Source organism: Abramis brama, assembly GCF_963993115.1.
Source record: "Abramis brama genome assembly, chromosome: 18".
Taxonomy (NCBI): domain Eukaryota; kingdom Metazoa; phylum Chordata; class Actinopteri; order Cypriniformes; family Leuciscidae; genus Abramis; species Abramis brama.
This window is the reverse complement of record NC_139980.1, coordinates 24,296,064-24,318,139: the sequence shown is the minus strand read 5'-3', so window position 1 is coordinate 24,318,139 and position 22,076 is coordinate 24,296,064. Positions and strand designations below refer to the sequence as shown.

Here is a 22,076-nt window from a genome sequence, read left to right as displayed (position 1 = left end):
CGCTAGAGCTTCTTTTGTCTATTTCTACTTCATCGCTCTTTCACGAAGAGTACACACCCATAGCAACACAAACATCAGCATCCTGTCAGAGCTGAAACGATGAAGCAGTCCAGACATTAGACACACCAAAAGATCTGACAGAAATCAACAGAACAGGTCTATTTACTTGAATATACGGGCAGCAATGCAAGCGGACGACGCCAGATATTTAAAACGGTGAGTGTTTGTGTGATGTGCTCGCGAGCTCTATCTGATAACGTTACACTCATTAACGTTAGCTGATACGAGCTTGAGTTTAACACAACATAAAACACCATATATGCGTGTAAATGTTGTTTTCTAAATTGTAACATGGATTTTTGCTGTGTATATACAGCTGTCAGGCTGTTCTTTCACATTATGGTCTGAAACGAATTTTTATGTCCATAATAATAGTGAAAATAATAATCTCTGCCATCATATAATATATATCACTAACGTTAGCTTAGCTTTATTAAATAAAATGTACTGAATTTTGAACATATCTGGAAAAAACATAACAAAAACATGATTGTTTTTACTAGTAGTCTAAATATTGTGGTAATATTGTTAGCATAATAAGCTTTGTGTATAGAGCATCTTTCAGCAGTAACTCAATGTGCTTTACAAACAAGTTGGAAAAAATACATAAGATATAATAATCTGTAATGTTTTGTGTTCAGGAAATATAAGGGCGGCAGTTTAGATGTCCACCCCACAGAAAAAGCCCTCGTTGTCCAGTATGAAGTGGAAGCCACGATCCTGGGCGAGATGGGAGACCCAATGCTAGGAGAACGCAAAGAGTGCCAGAAGATGTAAGATTATTCATGTATATGGAGTGCAGAGCTTGTGATAGTAGGCAAAATCATTGTGTTTATAACAGTTGTAGAATTTCATAATATTTATTTGCAATGTTTTCCTCCGTTTGCAGAATCCGTCTGAAAAGCCTGAATACCAGCACAGACATTGCGTCTTTAGCACGGAAGGTAGTGGAGGAATGTAGACTCATTTCCCCTTCCAGACTTCCGGAGGTGGAACAGTTATTGTTCTACCTGCAGAACCGCAAGAAATCTGCCGGTAAGAGATGAAGAATTGGGTAAAAATATTGTAAATATTGCTTTAGTGCTTTAGATACGGATTCTTTATTATTATTTTTTTTTTGTTTACTCAGAAAAGAAAGAGAAACAGATCAAGCCAAGAGACCTGACTCCTTTTGAAGGCATGGAGGTATAGCTGTGTCACTCCTGTTATCTCGTTTTTCTTTTTCTAATATACATTTTGGTTGAATACTCATTTTTGGCTCAATTAATGCCTTATCTTATATGTTGTGTCTTGTAGCTGGATGAGGAGGCCAACATTAATAGCATAGATGACTATGTTGAGCTCCTGTATGAGGACATCCCTGAGAAGATCAGAGGAGCTACACTCATCCTCCACCTGGCCCGGAATCCTGACAACCTGGAGGAGTTGCTGCAGAATGGTGCGACAGGCACTGGAATTTTATCTTTAAACCTTCCACTAAAGCCATACTTTTAGTGTTCAGATGCATTTATATTACCATATAGTTATACAATTTTCCAGTGCCTTTGAACAAAGGTTTGATTTGATCTAATTTAAGACTGAATCATTAATGGATAGTTCAACCAAAATGAAAATTCTGTCATCATTAACCCAGCCTCATGTTGTTCTTAACCAGTATGATTTTTACCAAATCAGCATATTAGAATGATTCCTGAAGGGGATTACTTGACTCTTAAGTAATGGCTGCTGAAAATTCATCACAGGAATAAATTACATTTTAAAATGTATTAAAATAGAAAACAGTTATTGTAACAATATTTCACAATATTACTGTTTTTACTGCATTTTTGAATAATTAAATGCAGCCTTGGTGAACATTAGAGACTTCTTTCAAAACCATTAAAAAAATCTTACCGACCCAAAATATTTGAACGGTAGTGTAAATTTTATACAATATATTATTTCACACTAAACTTAAAGGGTAGTTCACCCTAAAATGAAAATTCTGTCATCATTTACTCACCCTCATGTTGTTCCAAACCTGTATGAATTTCTTTCATCTGTTGAACACAAAAGAAGATATTTTGAAGAATATGGATAACTAAACAATTTCTGGGCCCTATTGACTTCCATAGTAGGAATAAAAATATTATGGAAGTCAATGGTGCCCCACAACTGTTTGGTTACAGACATTCTTCAAAATATCTTCTTTTGTGTTCAGCAGAGGAACAAAATTCATACAGGTTTGGAAGAACATGAGGGTGAGTAAATGATGACAGAATATTTTTGGAACTATCCCTTTAATAGGGGTAGAAACAGGGTCCATTTGGAAAAAAGTAAGTCTTTGCCATCTCCACTCTCTCTCATGTGTCCAATTTCTTTAACCCTTTTGGTCTCTGTAACTTTATCCATTTTGCAGTACTACAGCCTGTTTTCCGTCACTTCCCTCTAACTATTTGCCCTTTAGCATCTACCATAGTGCCCTTTGAGTTTACCCATAATGCATTTTCTTCCTTCACAAGTGTGGTCTTTCTTTTCCCATCAGTCCTTACGGATCATAACATACTCTCTCCATATTCAAAAGCAGTCACATATTTCAAGCTGTTGTCACTTTGTATTCACAACATGAGTTCTTTTCATGAGCAATGAAAGCATTTAGTGTTTTGTCTGCTCTCCCTCAGAGACAGCTCTGGGCGCACTGGCCCGGGTCCTGAGGGAAGACTGGAAGCAGAGTGTCGATTTGGCAACCACCATCATCTATGTCTTCTTCTGCTTCTCCAGGTACACGAGCTACACTCCAGCCAAGACTCACTATTCAGTTTGATGGGTGTTGTGCACAGAGCTGAGATACATGAGGAGAACATATTTGCTTTCTTGAGAATTATAATACTAAATACTCCTTTCATAATATGACACATCAGCTGCTGTCAGAACTAATTTGAAAAGCGAGGCTGTTGGTAAATGTGAAAGCTGGAATCTTTCTTGAATCTCTGCCCTTCCAATGTTATTCTGCTAAAGTCTGCAACGGTTTGGTTAACATTCATCATACTCTCGGTGAGCGACCGTGTTTGACATGGGTTGATGCTTTATTTTGGCATGGTTGGATACATGTTGAAGGTTAGACAAACAAGCTTTTTTATCTCCAGTTTCTCACAGTTCCACGGCCTGATCACTCACTACAAGATCGGCGCGCTGTGCATGAGCATAATCGAGCACGAGCTGAAGCGCTATGACCTATGGCAGGATGAACTGCAGAAGAAAAAGAAGACTGATATCCTTTCAGTGTGTGTGTGTGTGTGGGTGGGGGGGGGTCATTGGTGAAAGGGCGACTGGATGTCAGAGAAAGGGCAAAGGTAAAGTCAAGCCAAGGGTCAGGGGGCATGGGTGTTATGTTTTAATTAAAATGCTGCCCTTTAATTACTGCTCTGAACACAAGGGTTTAATAGAAAAGGTCCTTGACTTTTTGAACGGGACGATGACCCGGACAATCAGAACCTGAAGAAGGAGTACGAGAAAGCCCTCAAGAAGTACCATGGACTGCTGACCAAACAGGAACAGCTTTTGAGAGGTAGAAGACATTATTACCCACATATCCACAAAATAACAAGGCTCATTTTGCTTCTTAAAGAAGTGTTTTGTCTAGACAGGCTCAGATGGAAATTTTGGCTAAAACTGATAGCTGAAAATGATCGTTATTGATGTTATAAATATGTACTCTTCTATACAATATTAAAAAGACAAAAATGGAAGACAAAGGGAGTGTTGAGGAAATCATTTTGGAAATATTTATTTTACAGTTCTGTCAGTGCAAAAATTTCAAACTACTCTTAAAATTCTACTCTTTTAAATTCTTACTTTAAGTAAAATGAGACCTCATTACTATAAGATAAGATGCAGAAGATTAGAAATAACAGTAATATTGTGAAATATTATTACAATTTAAAATCACTGTTTTATATTGTAATATATTTCGAAATGTAATTTATTCCTGTGATGGCAAAGCAGCCATTCTTCAGTGTCACATGATTCTTCTTTCTTCAGAAATAATTAAATTTTTCTGTGGAATCCATGATGCATTTTTTTGTTTTCAGGATTCTTGATGAATAGAAAGTTCAAAAGAAGTTAGAACCGCAGCATTTATTTGAAGTAGAAAACTTTTGTAAAATTATTTTGTCTTTATTTTTGATCAATTTAATGCATTGTTTCTCAATAAAATAATTTATTTTATTTAAAATATCTTATTTACCCCAAACTTTTGAACGTTTATGTAGAGTTTGAACTGAAAAAAATAAGTATTGTATTTGCTTACAATATTGTCCGCTTGAAATAGAGATTTGAAGATGGTTGATCATGCCAAGCTGTTGTGTTTCTATGTCATCAGTGGCTCTGTACCTGCTGCTAAATCTATCTGAGGACACCCGCACAGAGCTGAAGATGAGGAACAAGAACATTGTCCACCTTCTGGTGAAAACGCTGGACAGAGACAGTGAGGAGCTACTGGTGCTGGTGGTGTCCTTCCTCAAGAAGCTTAGTATCTTCTTAGAGAATAAGAATGACATGGTGAGCAATACTTTCATATGCTCTTATCCAAAGTGACTCACATATTTTTTTAACTTTAGGAGTATGCTTGTGCCCTCAATGCCCTCAAAGAAATCATTGGACTAATAAGCCACAAAACTCCAATTTTGATTTCATGGGGTGTTTAAATGCTGTGCTCAAAGATTGCAACCTGAAAGGTTGCAGGTTCAAACCCCACAAGACTACACCACCCCAAGTTGTTACTTTCTTATTATTACTCTCTCCTTCCTAAATCAGCCACACCTGTTCTCATAACTCGTTGGTTATATAGTGTTCTGTACTACTTCAAGACAGTTTAGCTGCACTGTTTAGTCGACCACTTATCCCACACTTCCTCCACCTGTAACCAATCACACACTTAACCTTAAAGGTTATCTCGCAATAATTTATTTGGATTCATTAATCAGCTAATTTCTGATCTTGTAAATTAAACATTTGTCTAGGCAGCCGAGCAAAGATGGTTCTGATTTTGACAAATGCTATACAATAACACACTCTCGAATGATTAGTTGAACACTTTCGATCCATTGATGACGGTTGCACAATCGTCCCTCACGTTGTTTGACACTGACTGTGAATGTAAGGTTGTGGATGTAGGCAGTTATTAACATTGAAGGCTTGATTTGAAAACTGGTTCCAGGCTGTGAACTGTGCCTTTAATGGGGATCACATTTCTGCTGGGCTGTCTGTCTGTGGCTGTGTTTGACCACAGCTGGAGCTGTGGAGATGTGTTAACAAGCAAAGCCACAGGCACATGACTAAGAGAATTAAATGGCTGACCTTTCAACAGTCTCTGACATCACTCCATCACAACCATCTCTCTCCCTCTCTTTGATAGGCTGAGGTAGATACAGTAGAGAAGCTGGCGAAACTGGTGCCCTGTGAACATGAAGATCTTTTGAATGTTACTCTTCGCCTCCTCCTTAATCTCTCCTTTGACACCGGCCTCCGCAGCAAGATGGTGCAGGTGGACCTTCTGCCCAGACTCACCACATTGCTAGGTAAGATTCCTGCAGGTATTTTAGATGTACTTAATTTAATTTAATTTAATTTTATTTAATTTAATTAAAACATATTATTTTTTTTATTTTTTTTTCTTTATATAGATTGTAAATAGATTGTAATAGAGTTAATAATAGTAATAGAGATAGTAAAGAGACAAAATATTTTTTTTCTGCTGCTTTTTATTTAAAGCTGTGTTAATCTCTATATATAAAATTATCGACAGCTTTATTTTTATCTTATTTAGAGAGAGCACAGGTCATGAAGGGAAGAAATGGGAAATTATACTAGGAAAGTTTGCACACCGAATTCAACCCCACGTTTGGTCCTTGGCCCTATTTTATCACTTGGTTATGATTTCAAATTATTATCCAGACAAATTAATTGCTATTTCTCAGACTTGCAGAAGCCAAATTACAAGCAATGAGACAGCATGGTTAGTCTACCAGTCGTTTATGTTGTGTTTGAGGATGCAAGCCTTTCTCAGCCTCATAAAGCAGTTACACTATGGCTCTCTCCTGTCTTTCAAAGACCACTTCCTGAGATGAAACAAAACACACGATTTGTGCATGGACTACATATACAGGCGTGGTTGGCTTTGGCACCAACAATGTGTTTTTTGCAAGGCCTCAGGGGGGTGTCGTGTGTCCTATGCAATTAAAGTAATATATTTGTTAAAAAAACAGCTTCAGTTCTAAAGTAAATGTTGTTCTTCCAGCACGAGGGAAGTCCACATTTAGCAGCTTATGGAGATTTTTCTCTCTCCGTCAGACACATACAACTACTCATTCTTTATGACCTCTTTGGACTGGCTGCCAACAGCTTATGGTTCTTTGCACTAGTGTGGATGATATAATATTTTTGTAAGTTTTCTTTTTTTTTTTTTTTAGAAGAAGTGTGTGTAACCTCTGCTTTTATCTGGTCTGCTTTGTAAGAATGCAACGTTCAGTCCTGTCAGAATATTGCAGATGCCTCATGAATCCTCAAAATGCACAGAGGAAAGCTCCTATCTGCTCTTCCCAGAAGACCCTTTGAGGGTCATGGCCTTGCTGATAAGATGAAAGTGAAGCTTGGTATCATCTTGAACCTCGTTGATGATTTATTTCAAAACCAGAACCCACTAATCGACAACTCACTCCACACTGCAAAAAAAAAGTGTGTCTTGTCTTTTTCTTGTCTTGTTTTCCAGTACAAATATCTAAATATTCTTAAATCAAGATACATTTACTTGTGAAGCAAAATTACTTAAGATATTAAGTATTGTTTTCTGAAAAAGAATTATTAAAATGAAGTGAAATTATGCTCAAAACAAAACAAAAAATAAGGTAAGAAAATTTTTAATTCACAGTATTTTTTCTAATCCCATTTGTAGATATTTTTCTTGTTTTAAGCAAAAACTCAATATTTCAGATTTTTTTTTCTTCTTTTTTTTCTTTTTCGTGTAGGTATTTAAGTCCAAGAGCAGAGAATAAATCATCATATGGGCTGTCACACAGCACACTGCTGCTGAAACAACTCTTATATTTGTCACTTTGGGTTGAATTTAATAGTAAACACATACAAATGCCTCATACTGCCACATTTATGCTTCGCAAACTTAAAGCTAGGGTGTGCGGTTTCAGATAGGCTAGCAATAGCAAGCTAGCTTTGAAAGCACAAGATCCCACCCTCTTTTCAGAGATCTCTCTTCAAAAAGCCACACCTCCTCCAAAACACATGAAAACGCACAGCAGAGTCTGCAAAGAGAAGGTGTTAAATTTCCTCATGTCTCAAAGCACATGACATTACAATAATAATGAACATAAACAACTTAAAGAGCTCAAGTTGTACCACCTGACTGCTGCAGTGCAGATTCATTTCGCCGTTGATAGTGTTGCCAAAGAAACGCATGAATCTGAGTCTGAGGACATGAACAGCTCTGAGTAGAATGTCACGGGTTGCCATCTCATAATTACAGTAATGATGAGATTACCTCCTAAATACTCAGGAGGAACTGTAAAAGGTTGTTGCTCTTTGTTTGCGGCACTCGGTGATTGTCAACAACTCTGCATAGCCAAAGACTTTCGATATACATAGCCTCATGGAACACACTGATGTCTGCACGAGCAGGGTGTGCAGAGGTATGGAAATATATAGGTAGACAAGCACGTAGAACATCCAGTTAGGATGAACATTTTTGGTCCTGAAATGTATATAAACAATTCAACCTCACTAATCAGTTCTTGGATGACTGCCTGGTCGACCATCTTGACCCAACCCTACTGTTTACCATTAGTGTGTGCTCAATGTCTCGATCAACTATGAAGGACATTGGCGTTTAGGGTTGTCGTGGTCGCCTGAAGGCCTGGCTGCCGTGGCTTTTATGGCAGTTGGGGTGTTTTAAATCTTACTGGGGTGTAATTGAAGTTTAGCTCTCCTGCTCTCCCACTAAACGCACCCTGAACAGGATAATGAATTTTTAATGGGCTTTTTTCTCCCAGGCTCCAGGGCTGTTTTGAACATTTTTACAGGCCCTTCTCCTCCATCCTCATAAAGGATCCCCCGTTTTCCTCTCCCAACATGCAGACCGAGGCGTTAACTCAGGGTGTGCGTGTGTGTGTTTGCGCTTGACCTCTGAGTGTGCGCTAGAGCTCGTTTGTGTGCTCGTGTGTGTCTTTCACTAATGAGAAGCACATGTTGGGCCAATTGTGGTGCTAGCGGTGCAGAGCAGCTTGGCTTGAAGTTATTAATGGCAGTAAAATTTATGCTTCCTCCTTTTTTTCCCCAATTAAATGGAGAAGCCCTTCTCTTTTCAGGGGTCTCTAGGAGCACATCTGGCTCCAATAGGCTGAGATAACCTTGCCTAAAGGGTGCGTGGCCGGCTCCGACCCGTCCCCGCCCTCTCTTCCCTCTCTAGGGGTCTGTGTCTGTCTGTTTGATTAAGTCGGAGACTCAGGTTCTTACCAGGTCCAGGTTTCGGTCTGCTTTGTAAAGGGAAACTGTGCTTTCTCAGGGTCAGAATTACTCAGGTCTGAAATACATCTTGAAAAAAATCCAGAGATTAACAAACAGAGTAATTCTTGCAGATTTACTTTCACTATGTATACACTACCATTCAAAAGTTGAAGGTTGGGTTTTGATGTTTTGAAAGAAGTCTCTTATGCTCATCAAGGCTGCATTTATTTGATAAAAAAACAGTTATATTGTGCAATATACAGTGCTGGTCAGAATTATTTGCCCCCTTGGTAAATATGGTCAAAGACTGCTGTAAAAAATAAATCTGCATTGTTAATCCTTTTGATATTTTATTTTAAAAAAACAGCAAAAATCTAACCTTTCTTAGAATTGAAAGTGGGGGGAAAATCACATTATGAAATAAATGTTTTTCTCCAAAACATGTTGGGAACAGTTATTTTCCCCCTTTATTAAATACTTTTTGCAACCTCCTTTTTCCAAGATAACAGCTCTGAGTTTTCTCCTATAATGCCTGATGAGTGTGGAGAACATCTGACAAGAGATCAGAGACCATTCCTCCATACAGAATCTCTCCAGATCCTTCAGATTCCCAGATCCATGTTGGCGCTTCTTCTCTTCAGTTCAGCACACTCATTTTCTATTGGGTTCAGGTCAGGGACTGGGATGGTCATTACAGATGCTTGGTTTTGTGCTCAGTGACCCATTTTTGTTTAGATTTTGATGTTTGTTTTTGGATCACTGTCCTGTTGGAAGATCCAAACATGGTCCGTTATAAGATTTCTAGCACAGGCTGTCAGGTTTTGATTTTTTATCTGTTGGTATTTGATCGAATCCATGATGTCATGTATCTGAACAAGATGTCCAGGACAGATGAAACAAACAAAAAAAAGCTTTTTGGCAGCAAACACTTAAGATGGGTTTGGTGCACACAAGGATAAAAAAGTACCCCATGTGTAAAATGAAATACTCTGCTGTATCTTTAATGCTGTGGGCCTAATTTTCTGCCAGAGGTCCCGGACATCTTGTTCAGATACATTATAGGAGAAGACTCAGATCTGTTATCTTGGAAAAAGTATTTAATAAAAGGGGGCAAATAATTGTTCCCAACGTGTTTTTGGAGAAAAACATTTATTTCATAATGTGATCCCCCCCCCCCCCCCCACCCCCCCACTTTCAATTATTTTACTTCAATAAAAGGTTAGATTTTTGTTATTTAAAAAAAAAAAAAAAATCAAAAGGATTAACAATGCAGATTTATTTTTTACAGCCATCTTTGAGCCATCATATTCACCAATGGGGCAAATAATTCTGACCAGCACTGTAATTACATTTTAAAATAGTTGTTTTCTATTTTAATTTGTAATTTACTTGTAATATATTTTAAATGTAATTAATTCCTGTGATGGCAAAGTTGAATTTTCAGCATCATTACTCCAGTCTTCAGTTTCATTCTAATATGCTGATTTGGTGCTCAAGAAACATTTCTTATTATTATCAATGTTGAAAACAGTTGTTGCTTAATATTTTTGTAGAAACCGTAATTCGGTTTTTCAGGATTCTTTGAGGAATAGAAAGTTCAAAAGAACTAATACTTTTGAAAGTATTAGTTTCTTTCAAAAATAAAAAAACTGCCCCCAAACATTTGAACGCTTGTGTAGGTCCACAGTAATAGCCAATTAAAAGTCTATAGTTGTGTGTCTTTCCAGTCTTTAGTTCCCTATGACATGAATCAGTGAATCTTGAACACAAATTCTGGCACTAGCAAGGGCCATGATCCACTAAATATTAGAATACTCGTGACTCAAATCAAAAATCAAATACTCCAGAGAGCATGATCAGCATCCTTCTGCTGTCCTGTCTTGCTGTATGTTTCTATTAAAGAAGGAGGTGTAATTCTGGCTACCTTGAATACTCAAGAGTGTGCGTCTGTCCATTCATGGCTTGCGTGTGTTTGTATTTCAGGAGACGAAGCACAGAGACAGATCGCCATGTGCATTCTGTACCACATCAGCATGGACGATCGTTTCAAGTCCATGTTTGCCTACACGGACTGCATTCCACAGGTGAGAGGTCAGCCTGCATTAGCATGAGCTTATAGCAGGGGACAGGAGAGCTCTTTAACCGCTCGATCACACAGTGTCTACACCGTTGTTCCTCTGTGCCACACCATTCCGCAACAGCTTGAGGCAAATCCACTGTTGTCGGAAGAAACGCAAGCTCGCAGAGTACGTCAGAAATAGAACAGGGTGTCAGTTTACTCTCTGTGTCTCATTGTGATGCGTCGCATTCAGTGTAGATAGTATCGCTGCTTATAATTTGATTGTGTCGTAACACGATGCATCGCTCGCATACGGTGTAGACATGGTGTCTCATTTCACCGGTCCTTTCAACATTTCCTGTGTCTCTGATCACAGTAATTAATGTAATGCTTATAGGTGTGAAAAATCAAAATTTCCTGCTACTTTTTGCTGTTAATTTCAATAAATCAGATTATTAATGGTAATGTTTGTTGACAGTTTTTTTCTGATAAGACAAAAATATGCATCATGACAGTAATGAAACGATTTTCATTATAATACTGTTGACGAGAATTTAGATTTTTTTTTAAATATTTTTTTGCCAAATCAAACGTTATCATTTTTGTTATATGCCTAAACTAAAGGTTATAACTAAAGTTATATGCCATGTCAAAAATGTAAAAAGGACTGCAATCAACAATAAAACAAAATTATTAACACTGATTGAAAAGGTTTTTTTTGAATCAAGGATTTGAATCAGGATTTTCTTTTCCAAATGTGAGAAAATTATGGAAATTTCTTTATTAAATTAAGGTTAAGTCTACTTATTTTCACCTCTAAAATGGGTAAGAATTTCCTATTTGTATGTGCAATCTTTTATTTTTTCATCTCTATCCACTGATCACAAATAACTGGGAAAGTCATGAAAAGTCATTTGTCAAAAGGTGTGAGAACCCTGTACAGTAGAGTTTTTCCTTGTCACTTTTAACTTTGACTTTCTAATAGAATTCTCCTTTGTATTGAGTATGTATTGTGAAAAAAACTTTAAACAAATCAATTACTTTACTGAAGCAGGTTAAAGATTAGTTATCATTCATTTATACAGAAAAGGAAGCAATAGACATTAAAGTTTAAGTAAAGATGAAAATAGAAGGGCCCATCATGGACAAATTGGGTGATAGAGAAATGGAAATATGGTAACTGCAGGCTGGGGGTTACCAAGGTTTTGGTGGGGCGACTGGATGTTGCATGTGAAAGCAGGGCAGGTGCCAGTAAGTCTAGCCACAGTGATTTTAGGCTGCAGGGCGGCTGCTATGTGATACTCAGTATGGGACTGTATGCTTTGCATACTCACCGCTGCCTCCTCACGGACCAAGCTTTCTCTCCGGGCCTCCTGCTTATCGTTAACGTCAGGGGGCGATGTTGACAACCCTTGACCACTTTAACCCAGGCCTGGACTTCTGCCCATTCCCTTCCCCCCTACACTCCCTTCCTGGACCCCTACCGTCCCCTCAGGTAGCAGAGTCCGGTCCTCTGTTCCGCCCGGGGTGTGGTGACGTTAGCCGAGCTAATGCAGAGTGACATGTAAGGTTTGTGTCTAAAGTTAGGATCCGCTTGAGAAAATCAGGAACCCCTGGACGTCTGGGAAACTTACAAATTGGGTGCGGGAGTTTGGAAAGAATGTTTCAGGCCTGTCAGCTTTTTTGTGGGACAAAAGCAGGTTTGATTAAAGTTCTAGACGGGTCAGAACTTCTAGCCGTTTGCTGACTTTGTTGAGTCTTGGGATCTTTTAGGAAAGAAGGGCACACTTGGGCTTGAAGCTTTTAAGTGGGTAATGAGGTAACTGGACTGAAACTTGCTAACTGTCTTGGAAGATTGTGATGCCTGCAAACAAAATAAAGTACTTCTCTTTACCATCTGAACACGAGCAAAAGTAATATTAGATTTTAAAATGTAAAAATAAATTAGTTTTTACTGTATTTTTGATCAAATAAATGTTAAGTTTGCATGTTAACAATAGAACAAGTCCTATGAATTATCTTCCATTTAGGTTAGTCTTACTTAGACGGTAGACAAAACTATCTAGGTTATGTCTACTGTCTACTGCTATTTTATTGTATATTGTTTGGCAGGTAATGAAGATGCTGTTTGATTGTGGTGAGGAGAGGATTGACGCTGAGCTCATTTCCTTCTGCATCAACCTGGCTGCCAACAAAAGGAATGCTCAGATTATGTGTGAAGGTAAGAACACATACAAATGCACAACCAAAAAAAAAAAAAAATGTGAAGAGCAGACTTTGTGCTTACGTTAATGCTTCTTTACAAGGCAATGGTCTGAAGATGCTGATGAAGAGAGCATTGAAGCTAAAAGATCCTCTAATGATGAAGATGATCCGGAATATATCTCAGCATGATGGACCATCTAAAAATCTTTTCATTGTGAGTTTCAGAGAAAAAAGAATACACGCCCATACAAATAATGTTTGCTAATTTGTTGTAGATGCATACATTCAATTGAAGACTAATAAGCATGTGATGTGTTTGAGGACTATGTTGGGGACCTGGCAGCTCAGATCGGACTGAAGGAAGAGGAGGAGTTTGTGATTGAGTGCTTGGGCACTCTTTCCAATCTTACCATTCCTGATCTAGACTGGGAACTTGTGCTAAAGGAGTACAACCTGGTGCCTTATCTCAAAGACCACCTCAAACCAGGTCTATTTCACTCCACTTTACTTTTCTACATCACAATGGAAAATACATGATAATTTTAGTTTCAAGATCTTGTGATATGTGATTTCCCCATATTTACTTCCTGTAGGCTCTGCAGAGGATGACCTCATTTTGGAGGTGGTGATTATGATTGGCACTGTCTCCATGGATGACTCCTGTGCCGTAATGTTGGCCAAATCAGGCATCATTCCTGCTCTAATAGAACTACTGAACGGTAGGAAACATTTAGATGCTTGGAATGCTTTTAAAGTGCCTGATTCAAAGTTTTTTTTGTGTGTGACATGTTTGTGGAAGTAGAAAAATGGCAATCTCTTTCTTCTTTCTATCTTCAGCCCAGCAAGAAGATGATGAGTTCGTCTGTCAGATTGTGTACGTCTTTTACCAAATGGTGTTTCACCAGGCCACTCGAGATGTCATTATAAAAGAAACCCGTATCCTTCATCTTGTAAATCCTGCAGTTGCACGATGATGATGGTGTTGTTCAGTCAACAGGTTTCTCTTTCAGAGTTTTTCTCTTTGACTGTTATCTTATCAGAGGCTCCAGCATATCTCATTGACCTTATGCACGACAAAAATGCAGAAATACGTAAAGTGTGTGACAATACATTGGACATCATTGCTGTGAGTATAAATCTGCTGTACCTTAAGCTGTTAATATATATCTGCTGTTTTTTTCACCAATTTCAAGTTACTTGCATAAACTTTCATTTGCATAAACTTTTTACATAACCATGTTTACATCCAATTTATGTTGAAGATCCAGTATAATTTTAAGTATCATTTATTCTATTTAGCTTTATTTAATTTATATTTCAGTTTTAACAATTTTGGCTTAAACTTTCAACTTAAACTTATTTTGTTTCCAAGGCAACATTTCTCTTTTTTGTTCTTTTTTTTTTTTATAAAGTTTTTGACCTAATATTTATATTTTAATTTATTTCAGCCTTATTTCAATTAACAAAAACAATTTTGAATAGTTTTAGGCACATCTTCCTCTTCCTCGTTTCTTTTGTTTTGTTTTGAGCAAGTCAAGACAACCAGCACTTCGTTGTTAATGATGAATGTGGCACATACGGTTTATAGTCAGGGTCAGTTGACATGAAAGCCGATTGGGTGAACATCGTGGCGAGCGGGTTAAATGTATAAGCTGTTCTGAAGCTGCTCTGTCATGTGTGATCTGTCCCAGGCCTCAGATTAATGTAATTAGGGCTGGTCTTGAGGCCAAGGGAAGTGTTCCATACATCTGATCGGAAAGGGCCATTAAAGCATGGAGCCACATCAAAGAGAGAGGAGGAGACGGCTGCTTAGTGTCGCGTGGGGATGGTGGACAGAACACAGATCTGCTGAATACCACAAATTCACAAACACGTTGCTGATCATCTTCCCCTTTTTCTTCTTCTATGTGATACAAATATGAAAATCTGTTTCTGTGATGAATATTGTTAAAAAAAAATTCTGAACAGTTTTTCTTATTTTGTCTTTTCATGCCCAAGCTTTTTGCTTTTGTAGCAGTGGTTTTTAACCCAGACCAGTGAAGTCATTCATAATTCATTTTTACATGCTATTTCTGGATACGCTTAAAGATTTTTGCACCACATTTATTTATAAAACACCCAAACCTGCTCCGGATCCAAATGTTCAGTAACGCCATGAGCTCAGCTACTTGAAGATTGATTAGCCAGGGTATCAGACCACATTCATTGCGCTGATTGGCCATGGGAGTGGAGCATGTGGTGCCTTTAATGCTTAACAATGATGAATTTGTGCCCTGGCAAAAAGTGTCACCGTGCATGCCGGTGGGGCCGGACCAGTGACAACGAGGCCTGTTGATTTCCACCCCGTGTGGGGATGATTAATCAGAGGGCTGGGTTGCTTAGCTTTGCTATTTCCACCAACCTCAAAGAGGTTTTATTACACTCAGTCCCTGTAGAGTTAAAATAAACAGCTACCATGTTATCCGTCTGCCAAGCAACACAGCACACCTGATTCCTCCTACATCGTCGGTATGGCACATGCAGGGAGGCAATACAGGCAGAGCCTTTCTATGTCCTGCTCTGATACTCTGGCTGTTCTCTCTGTCTCCGTCTGCAGGAATATGATGTGGAGTGGGGCAAGAAGATCCAGAGCGAGAAGTTCCGCTGGCATAACTCTCAGTGGCTGGAGATGGTGGAGAACCGGCAAATGGATGAGGCAGAGCCTTTCATGTATGGAGACGATGGAGAACCTTTCCTCCAAAATGGTGACATCCTGGAACGGCCAGACCTCTTCTACAGTGCAGGTTATATTGGGCAGGGGTTTTAAGAAATATTGCTGCATTTAAGTAGTAGTTGTTATGAATAGGGTGTTTTTTTTTTAACCATTCAGAATTTTTACCATTCAAAAGTTCAGGCTCTATTTTTTTTTTTTTTTTTGAAAGAGATCTTATTCAGCAAGGATGCATTAAATTAATCAAAAGTGACAGTAAAGACAAAATATTTTTATTTCAAATAAATGCCATTCTTTCTATGACTTTCTATTCATAAAGAAATACTGAAAAATACGTATCACAGAAATATTAAGCACCACAACTGTTTTCAACATTGATAACAATAAGAAATGTTTCTTGAGCACCACATTAGCATATTAGAATGATTTCTGGAGGAATCATGCTGAAAATTGTTAAATATATTAAAAACATACTTTTATTTACTTTTTATTTTTTTATAATAATGTTAATAATTATAAATTAATTATAATTTATCATAATATAATTAGATATTTAATATAAAATATATATTTTTTTTTATCTTAATTTTATTTTTTATTTTAATAATAACTGCAGATGACTGAGAAATTGAAATAGTAATGATTTATCTTTGTATTTTCCTGGCTCTAATGCATTAGCACAAAAGTGCCAACGATAAGCGGTTTCTTTGTGATTCCTGCAGATGGAATAATCCCAGCAGATGGTGCCATTAGTCCAGAGTTCTTCACAGACTTCCAGAATGGAGACCTGTTAGGACCACAGGGTTTCCTCAGCAGGTACATTTAAATATGATGAATCGGTCAGACTGACTGCAGCGGATCTGTTGGTTTTGTTATTACTGCATCACACACATACACACACACACACACACACACATCCTTGTCTGCCAGTTTTGTTGCTTTTAGCAGGGAATGGCCCAAAGGTACTGCGCCAAAGGGTCCTACGGCATCCCAGCAGGCCGTAGCACTCCTCCAACAGTAATACCCTTAGCTTTGAGAGTAAACACAGCTCCCTCTATTCAGCTTTTTCCAAATCTGGTTCAGTTGCCATATACCTACTGTTTAGGGGTTTCAGAAAAACACTTGTGTGATGACTTGATACAATGATTTATGGTGTAGGCCACTTTGTTTTATGGGACTGTGCAAAATATCTGAGCTCTTTTCCAAATATTAAAATCATCGATAGCAGAGGGGATTATTTTATATGGGGCCATTAATACTATAATTCAGTGACCTCTTTAAATGATTAGACACGCTTTTAGAATGACTTAATTGAAACTTTGTATTTAGGATTGTGTGTCTTTACTCATAGGTTGCCAGTGGTCTAAAAAAAAGTGATGGGTCCAACAACAGAGAGAGCGCTCTATATTATACATCAGTCTGTGGGATAAAGGTGGTTGTCTTGAAGTCAGAGAAGAGGCGCTGAAAAATAAGGAGCAAGTGAATACGAGTGGGAGGGGGGCGGCAGAGGAAGCTATGTTTTTTTTCACAGTTCTTTGTAAGCGATACCTGTAGAATACACTGAGAGTGCACAGGGAATTGGGCGGCCTGAAAGTGTGGTTTTCATTTTGTCCGTGTGGTGTTAGAGATCCAGGTTAACACAATAATGAAATCCAGCCTCAGTTCCCCTGCGCCGAGCCAGGAGCCAGACACACTGGGAACGGCTCTTTTAAAAGCCCTTTAATAGAATCACATTTATTTATAGAATAGCACAGAGCAATCTTTCATTTAGCTCATAAAAATGTTTTATTCCAGATGAAAAACAAATTCTTGGCTGCATTTGCTTGGAAAAAAAGGGAGTTCCTCATTTTGAATGTTCAAAAATCACATTAAGGTAATTAATAAAATATTTGAAAGGAAAATTAAATGATTTCAAAGCAGTTAAGTGCAACAATTTTTATCTGAACACATATAACATTGTCAGGACCAACCTGGAAATGTACAGTGGCCCCAAAAAGTATTTTGACTCTTAAGACACGCAAAATGTTTAAATGTCACTAAGTTAGAAAGTGTTAAACCAAGTGGCATTTATTTATTTGACTTTCTTTGAATACTTTCCGTTGGCAAACTTTATGTAACACGTCCACAGTTAATGTGATGAACTACACCTGTGGTTACTCTGCTGAGACACCTGTGTGAACTTAAGGGGAACTGACTTCATATATTCACTAATAGAGACCAGTTGGTTTAAAGTAATAGAACAAATGGCTACATAATTAAAGTCAGCTCTGAGAAAACGTCTAGCATCATTAGTTTGCAGATAACACTTGGTTTGATAAACTACTGTTCACATTTTGGGGTCAACTTTTTAAATGTATTCAAATATAAAACTGTTATTCTAAATTGAAATAATATTTCAGAATAAAACTGTTTTTACTGTATTTTCTATCAAATAATTGCAGCCTTGGTGAGCATAAGAGATTTTTAAAAATGAAAAATCATACTGATCCCAAACTTTCGAACAGTAAAGTAAGTTGTATCTAATGCAATAAAACTTAATAAATTTTTACATTTTTCAAACCTTTTCAAAAGAGGAAATACTTTCAAAATAACTTATGGGGCTTTACATATTTTTCGTGTGCTCATTCATTCATTCATTGTAATTTCATGGAAAAGAGCATCTTCTTTTATCCCTTTGTGTTTCATGAAAGAAAGTCAGTCAAATTTGGCATGCCATGAGGGTGAGTAAATTTAACAGAATTATTGTTTTTTGGCACCAGAGGAAGGAAAGACGAAATTCTGGTAACATTGACTCTTTCCTGTTTAGAGGTTTCTGGGTGTTTTTTACAGGATCTCACCTCTGTGTTAACTCTCAGGGGCCCCTGAGGCCAGACATTGGGATCTTTTTCCAGCCTCAGATCTCCAGATTATCACCAAGCGCACTGTGTCTGTTGCCCTTGAATGTGTAAAGGGCCAACGGCTGTGTTTCATAAGAAAGTAGAAGAATAAACAGTTTCTCCATCTCAAATTATTCGGTTTAGATTAAATGATTAGACAAATGGAAAAAAAAGGTTGGTTTGAGTCTTTTGTAACATCATTCTTTGCGAAATCTTACAGAAAATGCATCATTTTTACTTTCCTGGAAAGGATGACAGCATTCCTTTGGGATGAATTATTCACTGCAAGAATGATCGTAACACACACAAACACACACTTTTTAGGCCTGTCTCTTACCTGGACACTCTTTGGATTAATCATCTGACCTACAACACACAGCCTTATCCTTCCCATCAACCCTTTCAGTTGAACTTATTCTGATAGTTATAAGCTACGGTTTCACCCAAACTCTTTGACATCCAGTTTTTTTTCTCTTCAAGCCTTTTAACAAAGTCTGAAATGTCCCCAGACAGCAGTGGTGTCCCTAGGAGGATAAAGACAGGCTTAAGGCCCGGAGAGGGAGGGTGTTCTGGGAGTTAAGAGGGTAACGCATGTAACCGATCACTTTTTTAGTCTAAAAACAACTCCGCATTATGGGAGCTGGAAGGGGCAAAGCAAACAACCCATATTTTAAGAGGACAGGCCAGAGACGGGTTGGTGTTGTTAATTAAGAGGCAGATTATACCAGTCCACATAACAAAACATAACATAGCACATAACGCATAACACAACATAATAAATTGAATATAATGTGACATGATCCCATTGGTATGGAAGCCCATTTCTTCCACCTAAAAAATAAATAATAATCATGCTCCGGTAAGTCATAATTATGACAAAAAATTCCAAATTATGATTTAAATTGAAATTGAGATTAAAAAGTAAAAATTATGATTTAAAAAATTGAAATTATGAGATTAAAAAAATCTAAATTGACACTAATTCGAATCATGACATACTTAGTCGAAATTGACAAGTCATAAATGAGAAAGTCAAAATTGACGTATTAATTTTGACTGTCATAATTATGATTTTCTGTCATAATTTTGATTTATGTCATAATATACTTTTTAATCTCATAATTTCAATTTAGAATGTAAAGAATTTAAGTCGTAATTTTGACGACTTAATCTAATCATTTAAATATGTTAGTCATAATATAGATTTCTTACGAGATTATTTTCTTTTTCTCATAATTTAGATTTTGAAATCATAATAAAAAAAAATCATCACATAATGACTTTGTCATAATTTAGAATTTTTTTATGTCATAAATTATGACTTTCCAGAGCATGTTTTATTTTTTTGTTGTTGTTTTTTATGTGGTGGGAATGGGTTTCCATACATTGGCCATTTGCCTTGAAGAATTAATATAATTGTACTGGTTTAAAAATCAAAAGTTTAATTTATGAATACTCCTGGTGTGAATAATTATTAAGCAGTTCTGTTTTAATCTCGGTAGCTCTGTTTTGCAGGATCAGAGCGCCATCTAGTGATACTTATAACCTTTATACAAGTAATTGTCTCATAAAATGCACATTAACATGTTTTATGTAATCTTTTTGTGATTAATCTCAACTCTCATGTATTTCAGCATTTATATGACTGGCTGACAGATGGCTGTGTCTCTTTTCCGCCAGTTCTTTGACAGACGGATACGTACAGACGGGTGTGACTCCAGCACGTCCTGCCACGGCTTACGGCTTTCGGCCTGATGAGCAGTTTTATTACGGTTACACAGCATCACGGTAGGAGAGTATCAGGGAAAACCTTCGGAAACCGATTAAATGGAACTCAAATACTGATAGTTAGGTATGGTCTCTTTATCATTTCAAATGAAAGCAACACTACTGATTTTTTTCATTGTCAGTATTTCTTTCTATATTTATTACATTCCACGTGAATCTCAGTCTGAATGTGTTTTAAACAGAATGTTTTCAATGAAGCTTTGATTTTGGGCTTGATCATGTAGTTTCAGTGTATACTTTAGCCTACTGTGTATTGCTTGTCAACACTGAAGAAACTAATGGCACCACATTGCCTTTTCTGTGCAATATAGCAAAAGTAGGCGTTTAGTTGCATGCTATTTCAGTGGTGTAGGTGAGTTAAGTTTTGAGGGATGAAAACACCAACTCTTTATACATTACAACAATCATGTCAGTTTAACTGCATGATAGTGGTTCAGATTTAGGTTTCTGGAAACAAAATATTGTAAAGCTTCAGCTGCAGCTCATGTCAATTATTGTTGTTCATTACAGGATTTCAATCAATGTTGCATGTTTACATAAAGCAACTGACTGTAAGGGTCATTTTAAAGATTGTGGTGCCCCCCTGTGGACTCACCTATGAAATTATATATTATGTACATGACTGCTGTCTTTACAGCACAGTGCCCATGGTAACAATAATATCATTTTGCAGTCTTAATATCTTCACTACTCACTAATGTTGCCTGTTACTTTGCCTTTGATACTGTAGTAGTACACATATTACAACACACTGTTAACAAATTCTTATGTATTTTGTAATGTAGCCAAACTTAAGTGTTCTTTTAAAATAATACTGGTCTATTGATGTGCGTTTTAGTAACTTCATTGGTGCCTGGGGATTGTCTTAATGACGGTTTAATATAAAATGCCTTTTTATTTAATTGTGGTGCAATATGAAATACAAAAATTGATGTGCAAAAGGTTTCCTTGTGTTTACTTTGATAGAAATATTTCGTGTCTTTTAGAGTTTTAGAACAGCAGAAGCTCAGCAAATGTCTAGTTTACTCTCACTTTAATGTGATGAAATGCCATGCGTGCCATACATATTTAATCATTCAACCTATTATTCCAACATTCCTTTAAAGGGTGGTCATGCTTATTCAAAGATGTATTGATGGACTGTATTCTTGTTTATGTGGATCTTAAATAGATAGTCAAGTGCCCAGAGCAGAATCTGTAGAAATGACTCTCCATGTATATAGACAGATCTCAGTGGTTTTGCAAATCTGCAGTGCATATGTGTCAAATCTTTTTGTGTCAGTCAATACAGATTCATGACATAAAACGGCATGTGCTGTCGGTATGTCACAGAGCCAGATTCCATGGCAAACAAACCCGTCAGGCCTGCATTGTGGGTCCAAAGTAAACAGTCAGCCCTGGTTCATGGCCGGCTCTGTTGTGAATGTGTCGTCTGAAGGTTGGAAACCACCTTGCGGAAAGGCATGTTCCTTACTAAAGGATTCCTCAAAGTTTCACAAAGGATATAATTTCCAAATACAATATTTATGTTACAATTTAGACTTCATATATTATTCAAATGCTAACATAGCAATTCATTTGTACATATTAGCTTAAAACAATATCGAAATATTGTTATCTACATGACATTCTTAAAATAGTCCTTATAAGATAGAAAACACAATATATACACTACCATTCAAAATGGGGGTTGGTAAGATTTTTTTAAATTTACATTTTAAATGTAATGTTAATATTCTGAAATAATACTACAATTTAAAATGTTTTTTCTATTTTAATATTTCAAATGTAATTTTACAGTTTTTAATAACTCCTTATTTAAATGGAAACATGCATTTTCTCAGGATTCTTTGATGAATTGAAAGTACATCCTTGCTGAATAAAG

General features: G+C 37.1%; 1 protein-coding gene across 2 annotated transcripts; it reads left to right on the top strand.

Moving 5' to 3' along the window:
- The first annotated feature begins 31 nt into the window (after positions 1-31).
- kifap3a (kinesin-associated protein 3a) lies at positions 32-21,132 on the top strand. 2 transcript variants are annotated; one of them, XM_084091007.1, is made up of 20 exons: positions 32-216; positions 702-833; positions 950-1,095; positions 1,190-1,245; positions 1,357-1,498; positions 2,721-2,820; positions 3,186-3,310; positions 3,509-3,607; positions 4,421-4,599; positions 5,456-5,618; positions 10,537-10,637; positions 12,725-12,833; positions 12,919-13,031; positions 13,139-13,304; positions 13,411-13,536; positions 13,655-13,753; positions 13,858-13,943; positions 15,414-15,600; positions 16,250-16,343; positions 20,038-21,132. In XM_084091007.1, exons 1-20 carry the CDS (start codon positions 185-187, stop codon positions 20,054-20,056), a joined length of 2,274 nt encoding a protein of 757 aa, XP_083947133.1. In that variant the 5' UTR covers positions 32-184; the 3' UTR covers positions 20,057-21,132. The 2 variants fall into 2 exon arrangements, with proteins under 2 accessions (XP_083947133.1, XP_083947132.1); XM_084091006.1 differs by having other exon boundaries at positions 35-216; positions 20,084-21,132.
- The last annotated feature ends 944 nt before the right edge of the window (positions 21,133-22,076 follow it).

Coding starts and splice junctions, on each gene's coding strand:
- kifap3a (XM_084091006.1), top strand. CDS start 185: ATGCAAGCGGACGACGCCAGATATTTAAAACG. Junction 1,096..1,189: donor GAACCGCAAGAAATCTGCCG/GTAAGAGATGAA, acceptor TTGTTTACTCAG/AAAAGAAAGAGAAACAGATC. Junction 5,619..10,536: donor CAGACTCACCACATTGCTAG/GTAAGATTCCTG, acceptor TTTGTATTTCAG/GAGACGAAGCACAGAGACAG.